This window comes from Carcharhinus amblyrhynchos, chromosome 16, assembly GCF_965287045.1.
Source record: "Carcharhinus amblyrhynchos chromosome 16, sCarAmb.v2.hapA, whole genome shotgun sequence".
In the NCBI taxonomy this organism is placed as follows: domain Eukaryota; kingdom Metazoa; phylum Chordata; class Chondrichthyes; order Carcharhiniformes; family Carcharhinidae; genus Carcharhinus; species Carcharhinus amblyrhynchos.
The window spans coordinates 31,401,163-31,420,241 of record NC_137339.1 but is presented as its reverse complement, the minus strand read 5'-3'; the positions used below and the strand labels follow the sequence as shown (position 1 = coordinate 31,420,241).

General features: G+C 42.3%; 1 protein-coding gene across 1 annotated transcript in view; it reads right to left on the bottom strand.

Moving 5' to 3' along the window:
* The window catches only part of gmeb2 (glucocorticoid modulatory element binding protein 2), a 69,888-nt gene that overhangs the window by 25,121 nt on the left and 25,688 nt on the right, over positions 1–19,079 (bottom strand). The window contains exons 3-5 of the mRNA XM_080204958.1: positions 13,372–13,463; positions 6,842–6,972; positions 6,042–6,145 (exon numbers count right to left, since the gene is read on the bottom strand). Coding sequence (XP_080061084.1) covers positions 6,042–6,145; positions 6,842–6,972; positions 13,372–13,463 — 327 coding nt within the window. The remainder of the gene's footprint in view (positions 1–6,041; positions 6,146–6,841; positions 6,973–13,371; positions 13,464–19,079) is intronic.

The window sequence follows — 19,079 nt, the reverse complement described above, 5'->3', positions numbered from 1 at the left end:
CTTTGTGGAAGAGATGATACAAGGAGAGATGCTGTACCCACCGTGATTCAAGGAGGTCCCCTCCATGCTGACAATGAGAAGATAGTGAAACCAGATGGCCATAGAGGTCAATGCTAGGAGTATGTGTGAAATTTTGTAAGGAGTGTAATGACTTTGCAAAGAGTGGTCAAGGCGAATGGATGCATCTTCAAATGCTATAACCCATGACTGGCTGCAGCCACTGTTCAATTTATCATTACTCAACCACAAACAATCCCTTTCAACCAAAATTCATATTTAACAGTCATATAATTCACTTCACCCTCACAAATTTAGCACTGTTGCAACCCTTACATCCACATATCACACCTTACACACAATGCAAGCTGTTCAACCATGACAGCCACTTCTGACTAATCTATTGCAAGTCATTGACAAACTTCCATCCAATGCTGGAGAAAGTGGTGCACAACTGGAGGAAACGGTATTTTACCAGAGGGGGAGAGGCATACTTGCATGTTATGACTCTCATGAACAAAATGGAGCTTCTCATTATGGGAACAGACACACAGACCTCATAGCTAGCAGGTGGGCCAAATCCATTGAAAATGATGTTATTCTCATACCTAATGCTCCTTCTCATATCCTACTTCCCCCTCATTCTGCAATATATTCGGGTTTACAAGCTGCAGATAGTGTAAATGTGCCTTTCTTACTTTATCCTGCCTCCACATCACAGCCTTTGTTCTTTTTCCCTTTCTGATACCCAAGAACTGCAACCTTCCCTGAGCAAGAAGACAATGATGGTGAAAACACATTGTCACTCAACTTCCCATTTGCAGCCAGCAGCTTAAGTACTCCGATGTGTATATCTTAGAGGATAGCATAAAGAGGAATCTGCATGTGGTGGGACACTGGGAAAAGTTGCTCTGCAGCCAGGGTAGGAGTCAATGATAACACAGCCACCAGCTTGCCAGAAGGCTGGGCTACATACAAATTCTGTGCAAAAGACTCCAATGAAGACTCCAATAAGCCAGGGTATAGAACAACAAGGTTGATTTTTGTACATAACAAAACAAATAGTACACTGGAAAGCCTGCCAGAAAGTTGCGTTCATGGACAAGGTTCATGGAGGAGCCCAGTGCCAATTTGGCACATGACTTTGCACAGAGCTTAGAGCCCATTCTTTCCAGTACAGGATCTTGGTTAATCCCATCAACATACCTGTGGGACCAACTACAATGTATTGTCTGCATCTTAGCTCCTGCTGCAGATCAAGCAGCTTCTAAAAGTCAGGGTTTTTTTATTCATTCTTGGGACATGGGTGTTTTTGTCTTACTTTTCATCTCTAACTGCCCTTAACCGAGTAATTTTCCAAGCAATTTTAGAGTGCAATTAAGAATCAACGATTTTACTGTGGGTCTGAAGTCACATTTGGCCAGGTCAGGTAAGTGCTACTGTGGAAGCTCACATAGCTGTCAATACAGCTGAAGTTGCTGCCATGTCATAACCCTGGTAATTATAGGCCGGTGAGTTTGACGTCAGTGGTAGGAAAGTTGTTGGAAAAAATTCTTAGGGATAGGATGTATACGCATTTGGAGCATAGCAATCTGGTCAGGGATACACAGCATGGCTTTGTTAAGGGGAGGTCTTGCCTTATATGAATCTGGTACAATTTTTTGAGGAGGTGACAAAAACGGTTGACGAAGGACGAGCCATTGATGTCGTCTATATGGATTTCAGTAAGGTGTTTGACAAACTCCCTCATGGTAGGCTGGTTGAAAAGGTTAATGCTCATGGGATACAGGGACAGGTATCTAGATGGATTGAAAACTGGCTAGGTAACAGGAAAAAGTCTGACAACACCAGGAGACAGAGTCGTAATGGAAGGGTCCTATTCTAGCTGGAAGTCTGTCACCAGTAGTGTGCCGCAGGGCTCAGTACTGGGAACTCTTCTATTCGTAATATATATGAATGACTTGGAAGAGGGCGTACGTGCTGTGATCAGCAAGTTTGCAGATGATACAAAGATGGCAGGATTGGCGCTCAGTGAGGAGGAGCATCAGGCAACACAGCAGGATATAGACAGGCTGGTATATTGGGCAGGTAAATGGCAGATGGAATTTAATCCTGATAAATGCGAGGTGATGCATTTTGGAAGGAATAATGTAGAGGGGAGTTACATGATAAAGGGTAGACCTATTAAGAGTATAGAAATGCAGAGGGATCTCGGAGTGCAAGTGCACAAGTCTTTGAAGGTGGCAACACAGGTGGAGAAGGTTGCAAAGAAAGCTTATGGTATGCTAGCCTTTATAGGAAGATATAGAGTAGAACAGCTGGTGTCTAATGCTGCAGTTGTACAGAACGTTAGTTAGACCACATTTGGAGTACTGCGTCCAGTTCTGGTCACCTTACTACCGGAAGGATGTGGAGACCCTGGAGAGAGTGCAAGAGGAGGTTTACCAGGATGCTGCCTGGTATGGAAGGACTGGATTATGAGGAAAGATTGGGTAAATTGGGGCCGTTTTCCTTAGAAAGACAGAGATTGAGGGGGGATCTAATAGAGGTGTATAAGATAATGAAGGGTATAGATAAACAGTGGCAGGCTTTTTCCTAGATTGGAGACAAATATCACAAGGGGCCACGGGCTTAAGGTGAGGGAGGAGAGGTATAACTTGGATGCTAGAGAGAGGTTTTTCACACAGAGGGTCGTGGGGGTATGGAATGCCAAGTAAGGTGGTGGTGGAGGGCACGCTGGACTTGTTTAAGGTTTACTTAGACACATGAGTGAAATAGGGATGGAGGGTTATAGGAGACTTTTAAATAAGGATCAGAGCCTCGGGACATTCCTGGAAATCAACAGTTACATGTGTTGATGTTTTTCTCTTTTACTCTGCAGGTGCGTTGGTCCACCTTGTTGTCTAACGAGGGGCATACACATGGTGGGTCTTGCGTGGGCTGCTCTTGGATGTTTGGAGAGTAGCCTAGTACTTCACGTCGTTTGTGTGTGCTTAAAACTGGACCAGCAGATGGGCACCACGACAGCTCAGTGACTATCACTGTTTGCTGTGCAGATACGTGGATTTGGGCCAGTGTCTGTGGGAGTTTGCGCGTTCTCCCTGTGGTTGCATGGGTTTCCTCCGGGTGCTCCGGTTTCCTCCCACACCCCAAAGATGTGCTCTTAGGCTGATTGGTGTAACAAATTGTCGCTAAATTATTCTCCCCTTAATCTGGTTTCCAATGGAGATACCATAAGCATAGACATGGGTCAAGGGTGGAGAAGGAAAACCACATTGTTAAGATGGCGGCGCGGGCTCGTTGGGCCGAAGGGCCTGTTTCCCGTGCTGTGTTGTTCTTTGTTCGTATACTGTTACTATCATGGTTCTGTCTACCAGTATTCAGAAGATTCAGGGTGTCACAGTAGTCAATAATCTGTCCTCAGGCTAAGATGCAAACAGGAGGAAATGGCAGTGGCTCCATAGAGCAAAAATGTACAGTTCCATCTCAGAATGATAGTTTATTATCCTAACACTGCCACTCCACCAGTGCCTTTGCTGTTGTCGCTTAGTTAGCTAGCCCAGACTCATCCATGCCAAGATAGTGCAGTCTGAAGGTCATAGAAGATCATAGAACCTTACAGTGCAGAAAGAGGCCCTTTGGCCCATCGAGTCTGCACCGAACACAATCCCACCCAGGCCCTACCTCCATATCCTTACATATTATACCCACTAATTCCTCTAACCTACACATCTCTGGACACTAAGGGGCAATTTTTTTTTTAGCATAACCAATCAACCTAACCTGCACATCTTTGGGCTGTGGGAGTACCCGGAGGAAACCCACGCAGACACGAGGAGAATGTGCAATCTCCACACAGACAGTGTCCCGAGCCAAGAATTGAACCTGGAGCTGTGAAGCAGCAGTGCTAACCACTGTGCTACCCGTAGCATGGTAGCCGTATACCGTGCCACCCATCACCCACGAAGGGGGGCATTAATAGTCCAGAACTACTTCAGTTTATTCTCCAAAGTCAGCAGCAGTCTTTCCACAGAAATTCAGCAGACTTCCACCAACCTAACTGTAGTCACTGGACTAGTACAGTGTGAGACCACTCGGAAAGGCAACAGCACACAGAACAAAGGAACTAAGGGAATACACACAAGTGATCAGCTTAAACATATGTAATGTGGCATGATTTAATTAATAAATTTGGATCAGAATGTGTATTTGTATTGTCTTTTATTTTTCTATTGTGGTGAAGAGGACAATGTGATGGCCAGTGACACAGGAAAGGTAAAAGGTATGGGGCTGTTGTAACTGGGGAATTTATGCTGAGGCTACTGGTATTGCACGTCATAAAATCATAGAATTCCTACAGTACAAAAGAAGGCCATTTGGCCCATCAAATCTGCACCAACAATAATCCGACCTAGACCCTAACCCCATGTATTTACCCTGCTAGTCCCCCGACACTAAGGGTCAATTTAGCAAGGCCAAATCCATCTAACTGCACATCTTTGACAGTGGGAGGAAACTGGAGCACCCAGAAGAAACCCATGCAGACATGGAAAGAATGTGTAAATACCACATAGACAGTGACCCAAGAATTAAACCCTGAAGCTGGGAGGCAACTGTGCTAACCACTGTGCCACATTAGGTCCACACATACAGTTGGTTCAGAGAGGGGCCATCTAGATTGCAGTTTTCCTTCCTCTTCCTCCTCACGTTCCTTCTTCAGCTTCTCTTCTGAAAATGTTATCAAACGCCACTCCCACATAGTGGCACACCATCACAAATCTTCAGAACCACTCTGACAAGCACTGCAATGCTGTTTGGGAACATTCTGTGGAATCACTGCTTCTGCATGCCAATGTTCTGCTCTATCACATTTATGGCAGAAAGGCTCTTGTACGTACATTCCACAAATGTGCAAAGGTTATCAAAGCCATGAGCTATTTCGTCAGCAGAAAGCTCTTGTTGTCTAATAGCCATCCTTTCATTTGCTGACTGATTGACACAGAACACATTATGGCTGGCACTGACCTGCATAACGTGCTGCCTATGGTCACATACTAGCTGCACATTGAGAGAGTGAAACCCCTTTCAGTTCAAGTTGACATGTGTACCCCATTGGGAAGTTTGAAATCTTTGCAACCCTTGTTCACACTCTGTTTGCTTCTCTCCAACAACAGAGAACTGAATTAAATTATACTGCTTTGAAAAGAAAGACTTTTTTTCTCTCTTATGCAGCAGCACACTGCAAACTGCATTGCTAATATTTCTGGCAGCAGCCTGAAAGCAGATATATAAAGATTCATGACTAATGTCACTTTTAAAGCCACTGACAAGCAGTCCATGTTTTGCACAGAGGCTAGTGTTGTCTCTGCAACATCTGGTAGATTTAAGTGGCAATTTCTTTAGTGAAGCACAAGCACAGGCATTTCAAATACTGGCTGTCACTGATGTTCAGGTAGGACAACTGATCCCCTGAATACCCTAGCTGTTGCTTCTCCCTCTGCCCTCATCGAACAGTATGTTTTAATATGCATAGCACCTCCTTCTCCCAGTCATTCTGTATTGCAAGAGGAAAGCCTATCAATGCACAAAGATTTGCAAGAAACTTGTTTGTGTAGGAGCCTTGGAGTGAGCAAGAAGTGCTTCAGTTATGGAAAGCATCTATAATATGTACAACTGTGGCAGCAGCCAGGAGACATCAACCAACAAAAAATCTGTAGGTAGTTGTTAATCCCCTTAAATATTAGTGATGAGGCCTTCTTCGTGCTACTTAGTGAGTGTTAAGCTGTGTGAGGTTAAGGGGGTACTGGGTGAAACATGGAACTCCAAAATGCCAGCACAGGTGACACACGTCACAATCTGCCTATTCTGCACACTTTCCACAGACGTTAAGTGAATATGCAATAACACCTTTTCCAATATAGCATCTGGAGTACTTCATGTCAGATGTATTTACACATGCTACCAATGCAGATTTGGAACACTAATTATTACACTAATGATGCAAGCCGAACTTTTTTATAGAACAGTAATAGTGTTTCTCAAACCTCAGCATGACACCATTCAAACGGATGGCTCTCTTCCAGTCTTTCAATGTAGATTTTCCAGCTAGGTTCACAAATTCTTTGGGGCTTATAAGTTGATTGTCAAACTGGAAAGAAAAACAGACACTGCAACTTAATAGTTATGGGCAGTTAAATATTGGGTTCTTCTTGCATAAGAGGCAGCAAATGTGCCAAATATCCTCTTTTCATGCTATAATTTTATTTGGTTCTACCAATGTACTGCCGAAAAAAACTCCCCCAAGTAATAAGTTCTTTTTCTTACATCACATATATTCTCTCTTCTTTTCCTGCAGTCTGAAGGTGGGCATTAATAGTCCAGAACTACTTCAGTTTATCCTCCAAAGTCAGCAGCAGTCTTTCCACTGAAATTCAGCAGACTTCCACCAACCTAACTGTAGTCACTAGACTAGTACAGTGTAAGACCACTAGGAAAGGCAAGAGCACACAGGTGTCTGATCAGTTTGTGTTAAACTGGTGAGACTTAGTAAGACATAGAAAGAACTCTCAGATTTCCACTTCATTAGGTTTTTACTCCCTCAGTGACAAAACTCCAAATCTGCTGGAAACTCAAACCAGGGGTTGGAGGGAGATATGGAAATAATATTGGTGAGGTGGTTCAATGGAGCTGACGATTGGTGCTTTAAATCCTCTGCCATTGCTTACTCTAAAATCAATTTTCTTACTGATCGAGCTTCAAAAAAGGTGCAATTTTCTCTTTATCCACCACTTCACTACAGAAAAATTAAGCTTTTACAAGGAGCTATAAAGAACAAATCACTCACCTGAACGCATTTTATATTGATACCGGGACAAACAAACTTTTTCCAAATTAGGTTAGCTTTACTTTCTCCACAGGTTATAGGATAAATAATTTCTGGCTCTATGTTTTCTCCCTCATCGGCAATTTTCACCTCTGCAAAAAGCAAATAAACGTTTATAATTTCTTAAACTGCATAAAATTTTACTCCCATAGAGAGAAAAATACAGATCACTTCAGCTCTTGCTTGGACAATAATGGTCAATGTTTCCAGTAATTGGCTTCTAACTCCAGTCCAATTTATCAGACAATGATGTCGATTTGTAGCGCAGCCAACATGCAGCATGCTCAACACCAGCCATCAAGGGAGCAAATGGAGATGTGGGGGCAGCAAGGTTTTGCTTTGAAGCCTAAAATTTGGTACATAATCATTTGGGAAAGCAAATAGGGAAAAAATATGGTTAAGTCACAATCAAGAGTCCAAAACTGGACAGTTAAACAAACAGGATGCCACATTCATTGGGTGCAAAATTAGAAAATTGGTTTCCAACAACTGATAAATTGCTAAAATATATCCAAACACTGAGTTAAAAATAAGATGGAAGATGAATCTGAGGCAACTGTGTCAATGTCAGCACTGTTAGGAAATATTATAAACAGCAAATAGACTTTTCCCATTAAGAAAATGTTTACCCTCATAAAATGACAAATTCCAACATACAGTGAAGGGTTGGGATCAATGGACAACATTTTCACCTCGTTTAAGTGGAAATATGCAACTTCTTGACACACAACCAAAGATGTATGAAATATTACTGGTACATTTAGAAAATAGTGAACAAATATGTGGACTCTGACTGCATAGACACAGGGGGTGATTTTACCACTGCGTTGCGGCCATTTTTGGGCACGAAAACATGGTAAAGTCAGGTGTGAGGCAAATAGCGTAATCTGCACTCACGCCTGCACAGATTCCCACTTTACCAAGGCCCAAAAATGGCCACAATCGGAATTTCCCTAAAAGGCATGCATTTAAATTGACTTAATTAGCTGGGTGCCCAATCTTATCTACATTTCCCCCTTTACCATTGCATTCACCTGTCCAGATTTGGCACAAAACTGATGTGTTCAGCAAAGGTCTGTTCCGGGTGCTCCAGCTTCTGAAGAGGTAAGTTCAGAGTTTCCAGTGGCTCTCTGACTTAGATTGGTTGTGTGTGGAGGTTGGGGGTGGGGGGGAAGGGGACATCGTTCTCTGATGGGGGAGGTGGAGGTGGGTCAGATGTATCTCTGGTGATGGTGGGCAGGGGGTGGGGGAGCAGATGGTTCTCTGGTGGGGTGGGGTGGGGGTGTCTCTGGTTGGTAGTGGGGGGGAGGCAGCCAGATGATTGTCTGATTGGGTTGGGGGGAGGAGGGAGAAGGAACCAATCATTCTCTAGTAGGGGAAGGGAAGTCAGATGGTTCTCTGGTGGGGAGGACGAGGGCCAGATCGCTCTCTAGAGGAGTTGGAGGGGGAAGAAGCCAGATCATTCTCTGGTGGAAGGGCAGGAATAGAGGAGGTCCGCTGCCACTCTGAGGGCAATTGGTGTGTGTGTGTGTCTGTGTGTGTGTGTGTGTGGGGGGGCGGGCGGGGGGGGTGGTGGTGGCACGTGCGCAGGGGGCGGATAAGGGGGGCAGTTATGTTGTGGGGGTGGGGTAATATTTACAGGGGTCATCACTCCCGGGCCACTTTATCAGCTTTTTGTTGCCCGGGAGCAATGTGACAGGGGAGCGTTTTACAAATTGCATTAACTGCACATATGCAGTTGAAGGCTCCGATCGGAGCAGCAGCATTTCAGCTGCAATAATCTCCGCCCACAGCACAATTCAGACTTGCGATTTTTTTTCGGGCTAAGTGCGTATGGGGGAACCTGAGAAGAGTTTTCCAAGTCGTATCCGAAGTGTGCCCAGATTCAGCACTTATTCGAGTCAAAATGGTAAAATCGCCCCCATAATTTCCATTTTAAAGCAAGTGTGACAAGTCCTTTCTCCTAAAACAGGACTGTTAACTTAAAAATAATTCCTCAATAACACAGCTTCACAACAAAATGGAAAATAATCTGATTGTGACTGGAATGGTTTTGGTTTTAATGCTACTTATGAAGAGTTCAAAGTCATACGAGATGTACTATGCTCCAACTGTCAAAGACTTACTTTCTCCTGTGAAGAAATGGAGCTTATGATAATTCCGTGTACTGCTACTAAACCAATTATTGAAAGAAAAAGATACAACACTGCAGGGATTATACATGGGAACACAATTAATTACAGACATCTACAAATATATTTATATTCCTCTGTCAGCTGAATCTTAGAAGCTACAAAATAATGAAAAGGGATTATTTAATCACACAATAATGTTCAAATCTGATTAACTCTCAGAGGATTCTGTTTGTGATAAATAGGCTATTTAAACAACATTACTAAAATAAGTCTGGTACACAACTATAGCTTGATGGTACTCATAAAGATACCAGTAAAGTGAAGACATCAGCAAAGCCTAATGGTTCAAAGGGCTAACTCTGTATCAGGCTAAGGACTGTGAGAGTAGCAAAGAATGGGACATGCAAGTATGGAACAAACATGGGAATTGATTAGGCAGTGGCTGTTGCTATGCCTTGAACAGAAAGTCAATGAACACAGACATCCCATTATGTCATGTTCCTAAAAGAATTACATCCCCCTGACAGAGGCACGACTCTCAGTATTCATGACCAAAAAGGCAGTGATTGATTAATGCCTGTCCTCTAAGTATGAGACTGGAAACATAAGAACATAAGAAATAGGAGCAGGAGTAGGCCATCTAGCCCTTCGAGCCTGCCCCGCCATTCAATAAGATCATGGCTGATCTGTTGTGGCTCAGTTCCACTTTCCCGCCCTCTCCCCATAACCCTTAATCCCCTCGCTTATCAAGAACCCATCAACCCGCTTCTTAAAAAGATTTAGCGGGGCAGCCTCCACCACTTCAACGGGCAGAGAATTCCAGAGATTCACCACCCTTTGAGTGAAGAAGTTCCTCCTCAACTCCGTTCTAAACCGCCTCCCCTTTATCTTGAGGCTGTGCCCCCTAGTCCTACTGTCTTTTTTGAGCAGGAAGAGTCTCTCCACCTCTATCCTATCCATCCCATTCATCATCTTATACGTCTCAATGAGATCTCCCCTCATTCTTCTAAACTCTAACGAGTACAAGCCTAGTTTATTCAGCCTCTCCTCATAGCTCAATCCCCTCAACTCCGGTATCAACCTAGTAAACCTCCTCTGCACTCCCTCCAGGGCCAAAATATCCTTGCGCAGGTGCGGCGCCCAAAACTGCACACAGTACTCCAGCTGCGGCCTCACCAATGCCCTATACAGCTGCAGCAAGACCTCCCTACTTTTATATTCAATCCCCCTCGCTATGAAGGCCAGCATCCCATTCGCCTTCCTGACCACCTGCTGCACCTGCAAGCTGGGTTTTTGCGACTCATGCACAAGGACCCCGAGGTCCCTCTGCACCGTCGCCTGCTGCAGTTTTTCGCCACGTAAGTAATAGTCCTTCCTACCATTCTTCCTACCAAAGTGGACCACCTCACACTTGCCAACATTAAATTCCATTTGCCATTTCCTGGCCCATTCGCCCAGCCTATCTAGATCCTTCTGCAGACTCTCCACACCCTCCGCACAATTTGCCTTTCCCCCAATCTTGGTGTCATCAGCAAATTTCGACACCCTGCACTCGGTTCCCTCCTCCAGATCATCTATATAAATGGTAAATAGCTGAGGCCCCAGCACCGACCCCTGGGGCACCCCACTAGTCACCAACCGCCAATCCGAATAGAAACAAAATAGTACCAGCAGTATCTCTACAAGGATAAGAGACAGAGACATTGGCAACACTAACCTGGGATCAACCACTCTAGAAGCAAGACCCTGAGTCGAGGACATTTGAACAAAATCTAGCAGCAGTGAATCTGATCAGTTTGCCTCGACATGGGTAGTATCTCTAAGTCTAAGTCGTGAGTTTTGATATTTTGTGAAGTTTTGATACCTTTTGAATATTTGTGTGTATAACTGAAAAGGTCAGAAGTTAATTACTTCGTGTGCAACAAAGTTTGATGCCTGGTATAATTTTGTGGTAACTTGGTACAGTACAAAGAAGGAGATTTATTGTACAATAATTTGAGAGTTTGAGTGTCTTTGTCCATGGCATTGACAAACTCTCTTTTGCATCTATTCAAAGGGAAAACAGCTATATTTAAAAATTCAAACTGCAGCTCTCATTAGCAATTTTATAAATATGAAGCACGTATATTGTTTTACATTATTTCTTGGGGTGTGGGCATCACTGGCTAGACCAGCATTTATTACCATCCCTAATTGCTCTTGAGGAGGTGGTGGTGAGCCACCTTCTTGAACTGTTGCAAACCTACGTGCTGTGAGGAAGGACAGTCCAGGAATTTGATCCAGTGATACTGAAGAAATGACAATAAAGTTCCAGGTCAGGATAATGTGTGTCTTTGAGAGGGAAACTTTCAATCTCTGACCTGCTCTTGTAGGAAAGATATTTATACGGTTAGTCCAGTTCAATTTCTGGTCAATTGTATGTTAACAGTGTAAGATCCAACAATAGTAATGATATTGAATGTCAAGGGGAGATGGCTGAATTTTCTCTTGTTGGAGATGGTCACTGACTGGTACTTATGTCATGAATGTTACTTGCCACTTGTCAGACCAAATCTGAATGTTGTCCATGTCTTGCTATATATGACAAGGACTGGTCTGAGTGGTGCTGAACATTGTGGAACCATCAGCAAGTATTACCCCTCTTGCCCTTATGATAGAGGGAAGGTGATTGATAAAGCAGGTGAAGACGGTTGGGTCTAGGACACTATCAGAAGGAACTTCTGCAGAGATGTGACTTTCACCATATTAAACAATGCAAGATATTTTAATGTTTAAATTGACAGCTATTACAAAGGTTAATGGTCTCTCAATTTTCTGTTAATGCACTTTGACACTACAACAACCTTTAGTAAGTCAGTAATGAAAACTGGATGCTACTGCATCAGAAAATCACGAGGCTACACCTTCTTATAAAACTACACTTGTGTTTGCTTTGTTGTTCCTTTCTCCTGTCTCTTCCTTACCACTTACTTTTAGTTTTTCAACTCAAACCACCCTTTTTAAAAAGCACTATATTTCTCAGTGTATAAGTTGATGTGTTGTATAATTCAAACAGATTAGATATGCAATTTTTCTGAAATTCATGCATAAACAAGTCAAAGTGATGTATACAATGAAACCAAGCCAGAAAAACAGCATCAATTTACAGCAAGCAGTCATGTTCCCACCATTCTCCGATGCATTTTTCACAACCTTCAGCTTGAACACTGCCCTAAGGGATTGACATGACTTGACTGGAGGGAACTTGATGTGAGCCGTGCAGTTTGCATGGATTCATTTATAAGGTGTCAGCATCTAAAGCCCACATAATCGATAAAGAAGTCAAAGTAGCATATAAGGCCTGATCTTCAGGAGAGAGAAGTCTTGTCTTATACGTCAAAAAATACAGCAAATGGAAACAGTTGCCATTCCAGTTGCTATACAAGTTTTGAATTAGAAAACACCTAAATGCCTAAAACTTGAGTTTTGCAAATGCATAACTGCTACTTCTGGTATTATGTAGCACAGAAGTTCCCAAACTGGGAGCCTCAGAAACAGAGGGAAACTCCTGGGGGGATGGTGGCAAGACAGGCACATCTGTAAAATTTGAAAAAAGTGCTTGTCTGGACAAGCGTGGACAGAGGAGTGATGGGAGGAGAGGGCATTGGAATGGAATTTGGAGCATGCATGCCAGAGTACGTGATGGTGGGGCGTGGGCTGGAGCAACGGGCCAGAGCAATGCCAGCTCAGGCATCAGTTAAGTGGGCCACAGCAGGGGTTGTGGCGGAGGGGGAACATGACAGGGGTGGTGAGAGAGGGCTCAAGATTGCCCCTACAATGTAGATGGAAATACTCAAAAATGTTGTTTTAAGCATTGAAGTGTTCCTCTCTTGCATCTGGTGCTCAAATCTATATCAATATATTCAATATTTATCTCAGAAATGTTGCAATCCTTCCCTTCATTTTTATTGTCTATTTTTAGAGTTCCAATGCATAGGAACATAGGAGCAGCAGTCAGCCATCTGGTCCATCGAGCCCCCTCCGTCATTCAATACGACCATAGCTGGTCATCCACTTCAATGCCTTTTTCCCACATTATCCCCAAAGCCCTTTATCTCATTGGCATTTAGAAACCTGTCAATCTTAGTTTTAGACCTATTCAGTGACTGAACTTCCACAGCCTTCTCAAATAGAGAATTCCAAAGATGCACAACTCTCTGTGTAAAAAGAAATTGCCTTATCTCGCTCCCTTATTTTGAAATTGTATCATAAGGAAGATCTAAGGATTAGATGAGGCAGAATGGGTTTCCAGTTCAAATCAAAATTATTCCCACAATCTGACATTATTTGCTATTTGTATGTAGCCATTACACTTACCGATAATATCACCCTTCTGAATCAGTGTGGAGGAAGATGAATAGGTTCCAGGGGTGTTAACAGAGTCCATACTGTCATCACTTAATCCTCCACTGCTTAGTCAGAGACAAAGAATGTTGTAAGTATTTGAGTAATATAACCAACCAAACCATAATATCATGTAAAGAAATTACATTTATATAAATACAATGAACAGTATTTAACACAGAATTTCAATGACTGATATTTCATTCAATTAAACTGCCATTTTATGCCTCAAAACATTGAAGTAATGACCACTGTAAATAAATGTTCAGCAACTTGGTCAATGCCTAAGTAATACAATTAAAATGGTATCACAGGAGGCCTGGGTACTGTTTTTCATTCAAAAATGAGACTTTTTTACTTCAAAAATATACTTTATTTATATATAAACTGAAGAACATTACAGAAACAGTTCAAGTCATTACAACAGTAAAATACGATCATATTTACATTTACCCTAAGATTAAAATTTAGAATCCAGACAGTGCAGAAGGAGGCCATTCATCCATTCAAACCTGCACCAACAACAATCCCACCCAGGTCCTATCCCTATAACTAATCCCCCTGACACTGAGGGACAATTTAGCATGGCCAGTCCACCTAAATTATCTCTGGAGAGAGGAAGGAAACCAGAGCACCCAGATGAAACCCACACAAACATGGGGTGGAACGTACAAACTCCGTACAGTTACCCAAGACCAGAATTGAACCCTGGCGCTATGAGGCAGCGGTGCTAATCACTGTGCTGCGCTTATGCTGTGTTCAGTCTAAGAACATGACAAATATTTCAATATAAGTCCAAAGTTCTTTACAAAATTATGTACATTGGTCAAATCGCACTTTGTGATGCTTTAGGCCTGGTGTAGACAGCGGGCAGCGGAGTGAGTGGGAAGCAGAGTGAGATATTAGGGCTTAGGAGAAAATGGGCTAGGTAAGTTCGTGTGGAAATTTTCAATACTACTACAGTGAATAATGGAGGGTCACGTGATGTGTTGTTTCTGTATGATGTGGGAACTGGTGGACCCCAGGGTCCTTTCCAGTGACCATGTCTGCAGTAAGTGCAGGTTGCTGGAGGAGCTCCAGCTCAAGGTAGATGAGCTGGCCTCTGTGCTACAGACACTGAGGCTCATCAGGGGGAGGGAAGGTGCCATTGTCAATGGGGTGCAAGTGACATCCACAAGGGCTGGATGGCCTACTCCTGCTCCTATTTCTTATGTTCTTATGTTCTTAAGGGCTACTCACAGTTAGAGATTATAGACAGTCCAAGAGGGCTTTTCTGGTTACTAGCCCCTCAATCTACATTGGCTGAAAGGCTGTAAATGGTGGCCTTTCCCCATTGTGCCCTCGCAGTGACTACCCCAAGCTTGAGTAGGCCCCTCTGCATGTAGTCCTGGACCTTGGAATGTGCCAGTCTGCAACACTTGATGGAGCACAATTCTTTACACTGGACAATCAACAAGTTTTGGGCAGACCAAACAGTGTCTTTCAACAAGTTGCTGACTTTCGAGTAGCAGTTAATATTTATCTCAGTTTGTATCCCTGGGAACAGCCCGTCGAGTATAGAGTCCTGTGACACACAGCTGCTGGGATGAACCTTGACAAATACCACCGGATCTCTTTCCAGACCTTCTTTGCAAAGGCACATTCCACAAGGTGTGCGACTGTATCATTCTACCCCCCCATAGCCGCTTTGAGGGCAATGTGCGGTGGCACTGAGACCTCAGGTGTGCATAAAGAATCTGACAGCGAGTACCTTCTCACCAGCAGCCAAGCTAGATCAAGATAAAAGCAAATTACTGCGGATGCTGGAATCGGAAACAAAAAGAGAAAATGCTGGAAAATTTCAGCAGGTCTGTGTGGATCTACTTTTTCCCCACAGATTCTATGTTTCGAGTCTAGGTGACCCTTCGTCAGAGCTTTTGGTGCTTGTTTGTTGTTCTTTTGAATATGAGAGCTTACTTCAAACCAACTCTACTTGACAGGATAAAGGATTTTGCATTCTACTGCAAAGAACAGCTTTGTGGCTGACTGTGCTACATTTCTACATGTGCCTCACTTTGATATGGAACAACAACACTGGCATAAATTTCCCAGAACTGGTAACTTCTGTGTTTATCAATAGAAAATTGACACTAAATTGCATCACAAAATTGATAAAATAATTAGCACTTCACACTACTTTTTTCCAATTCTTAGTGATACCAAGATGATACAAAATTTAGACTCATTTCAAGTATGAAATACTTTAAACACGATTACCAAATAAAATCAAAACAAAGAATTTAGAAGTTTAATCACCAATCACTTTTTCATAACCTAAAATATTCTTCTCATCATGCAGATGCATGTCAAGGCCTGATAATAGGACATATGTCTTTATATGGCAATTTATTGGTGCTCATATCATTCAGCAAGACCTCCCATAACATTCATTGAGCAATTACTAACTATAAAAATAATATTAAAATATGTTTCATGAAATACATAAGAAACTGATTTGTTCAGTATTTGTTTACTGAAAGTATTATAGTCCCCTAACCACACAGGCCTGAAGTAATGCAGACAGCAAGGGTACAATATTGTCATCAACACAGATAGTAATAATACATGAACCTTAATATTTTGAAGCTCTGGCACAAAAGAAAAAGGCAGGAATCAGGAAACTGGACCTGTAACCACACATCTTCTCAAATAACAGTTCCTACAGCAAAAAGAAGCATGCACCATGAACATGCACAACTTTCATTTAAATGTCATTATTTTTGTAAATAATGTTTTCATACTGGAATTCCCAACCACACTTAGGGGAATATGTACAACACGCTGCTGCCCATTTTTCCACATGCATACCAGGAATCTTGAATTTATGGCAGGTGAACGTGCTAAAGGTGAGAAGATATTATTTTACCCACTGCCAGCTTCAAATCCTCTGAGATATAAAGAAATTCTCTGTGCTGCTCTAATTTTGACCTCTTATGCACCTCAATTTTGGTCAATCCACCAATGATAACTGTGCCTTTGGATATCTGGTCCCTAAGCTCTGGAATTCACCTCTCTGCCTTTCCAGATTCTTTCTTCCTTTAATATGCCCTTTCAAACCAATCTGTCCAAGCTTTTGATCACTTGTCCTAATACTGAATTATGTGGTTCACTATGAAATTTTACTTCAAAGCTCTCCTTTGAAAAGGGGGGCACAGTGGCACAATTGTTAGCTCTGCTTTGTCACAGCGCCAGGGACCCGGGTTCAATTCACAGCTTGGGTTACTATGTGGAGCTTGCACTTTCTCCCCATGTTGCATGGGTTCCTCTGGGTGCTCCAGTTTCCTCCCACAGTCTGAAAGGCCTGCTGGTTAGGAGCACTGGCCATGCTAAATTCTCCCTCAGTGTCCCTGAACAGTCACTGGAGTGTGGCAACTAGGGGATATTCACAGTCACTTCATTGCAGTGTTAATGTAAGCCTACGTATGACAATAATAAATAAATGTCTTAGTGTTAATTGCAAGTTGTTGGTGACATTGTTGTTGCAATTCTGGGCAACGTTACTGTATTCTTCTGTGTGGTTAGTTGTTTCTACTTCATAGGTGGTCATATTGTTATCAGCAGTCCACAGTGACTGCAATTTTAGATGAAACAAGGACTTTTACAGCTACTGACCCCCTGAAAGTGTACTCCTGAAAGCAGAGAGATAATTTTACTTCTATGTTTGAGCATCTTTTCCTCATCTGCCACCAATGAGATGCCAGTCACCTCAGGCATAATGAAAGATAATTTGTAAAAGACCAATCTGTGTTACAGATGGAAGCTCCATAGGGTTTAAAAGTTCACAACTTGTATTTATGCTGTGCTTTGTGCGTCTCACAAGAAATATGGGAAAGGGTTAGGGACACACTTACCATCCTTCTTCAATGTACTGGCAAACTTGTTCCTTTTTGTAGCCAGATGCGAAGGACCTGGTTGACCACATAGAATGAGGTCATGGCAACTATGGTTTTACTGAAGAATGGTCTTCAATTAATCCCTTCTTTGGTGCACCTCCTGCAGCTGGAGTTCCAAATCTTCAAAATTAAATGGAGCAAGGCTGACCATATATCTTCGCTGTGCCATTGTAATAAATTTCTTCATCTTTCTGTCCCTAGCAAACTTCCATTTGCCCATCCAACAACTTCTCCTTTCATGGATAGCTACAGCCCTTGGAACGGCTGTTACGATTGATTTTCTGATTCCCAGCCAATTATACCAAAAGTCAAGCTCGGGCAGACTTCTCCCATGCTTGTAAGGGGAACTCCAATCGGCAAAATGAATCAGAGTTCTCAGTCATATGCGGGCTTGCTCATTGTCAGTTCAATCTCATTATGCCCATTATCAAAAAAGAGACTTCAGTATACACTTAGCAGTTAAATAGTCGCTTCTGTTAGGTCAAGGTATTGCTAAGCATGATATGAAGTGTCATATTTCTGACAACAAAACAGGAATATAGTGTAGCACTCTGCAATCAAGGTACTTAATAATGAACTATGGCATGAACAACTTATGTGGCAATTCATTTGACTTTTCTACCAACAGCAAAGGATAAAATACTGAAAGTTAATTTCCATTATATTGTGATTGTACTATTGTCCAGTGATTTTCTTAATGGTTTAAGTAGTTTGTGCCTTTTAAAAAAAATTACAGTAACATTCTAATAGAAATAGAAAATATGATTTGGTCAAATTGAGGAAAGAGTGTAACCAAAAGAGAAAATACTGGAAAATCTCAGCAGGTCTGGACCTGCGGGACCTCAGATCTGCTGAGATTTTCCAGCATTTTCTCTGTTGGTTTCAGGTTCCAGCATCCGCAGTAATTTGCTTTTATTGACTGAAGAGTGCACATTATCTGTGGTTAAGCCATAAGTGAATTTTAACCAATTACTGGCTCCTGCAATCACTGCACTGTCCTTTCTGTTTTCCCTCAACCACTCCGAATGCCACACAAATAGCACACGAGCAGTATTCCTATAAATTATGGTGGGCTGGAATCTGGTTAATTTAGGTTACACTGATGAAAGTATGCTGAGTTCAAAAATGTCAAATCCCAAACTACATACTATATATTACTCTACATTTACCCTGCAGCTACTTATTTATTACATATTTATAAAAATCAGGGCGATCAGTCTTTAGGAAAGGAACACTTGGTCCTGGATAATGCAGGGCAGAGAACAGATACAGTGCTCATTCTACTCCGCCTCAATTACAAAGAATGCCACTGTGAATATCTATTTACCACATGTGCCAAACCTGCGTGTTGCCAAAGTGAAGTCAATACTTTGGAATCAAATCATAATCATTTCTGTATTGTGGATTCATATCTGCTCACCGAAGACCAAGTTCAAGTTCATTTGACTCAATAGGGGAGATATCATGCAATTTGTTTCAAGTCCAATAAAACAGAGCCAGAAGAATTGGATTGTAACCTGCTGCACATTCAAGTCTCCAGAGATGCATTTACAAAATCAAAATGCTGCGGATGTTGGAAATTTGATTTTTTGACATCTAATCTTTCCTATCCTTTACCATATCACAGGCCTTCCATTTTGTTCTTTTTTCTATTCTGCTCCTTCTCATTTGCTCAAAATCTGTTACGTCTTTTAAATTTTCTCCATTCTTTTGGAAGGTCACAGATCTGAAACATTAACTCTATTTCTC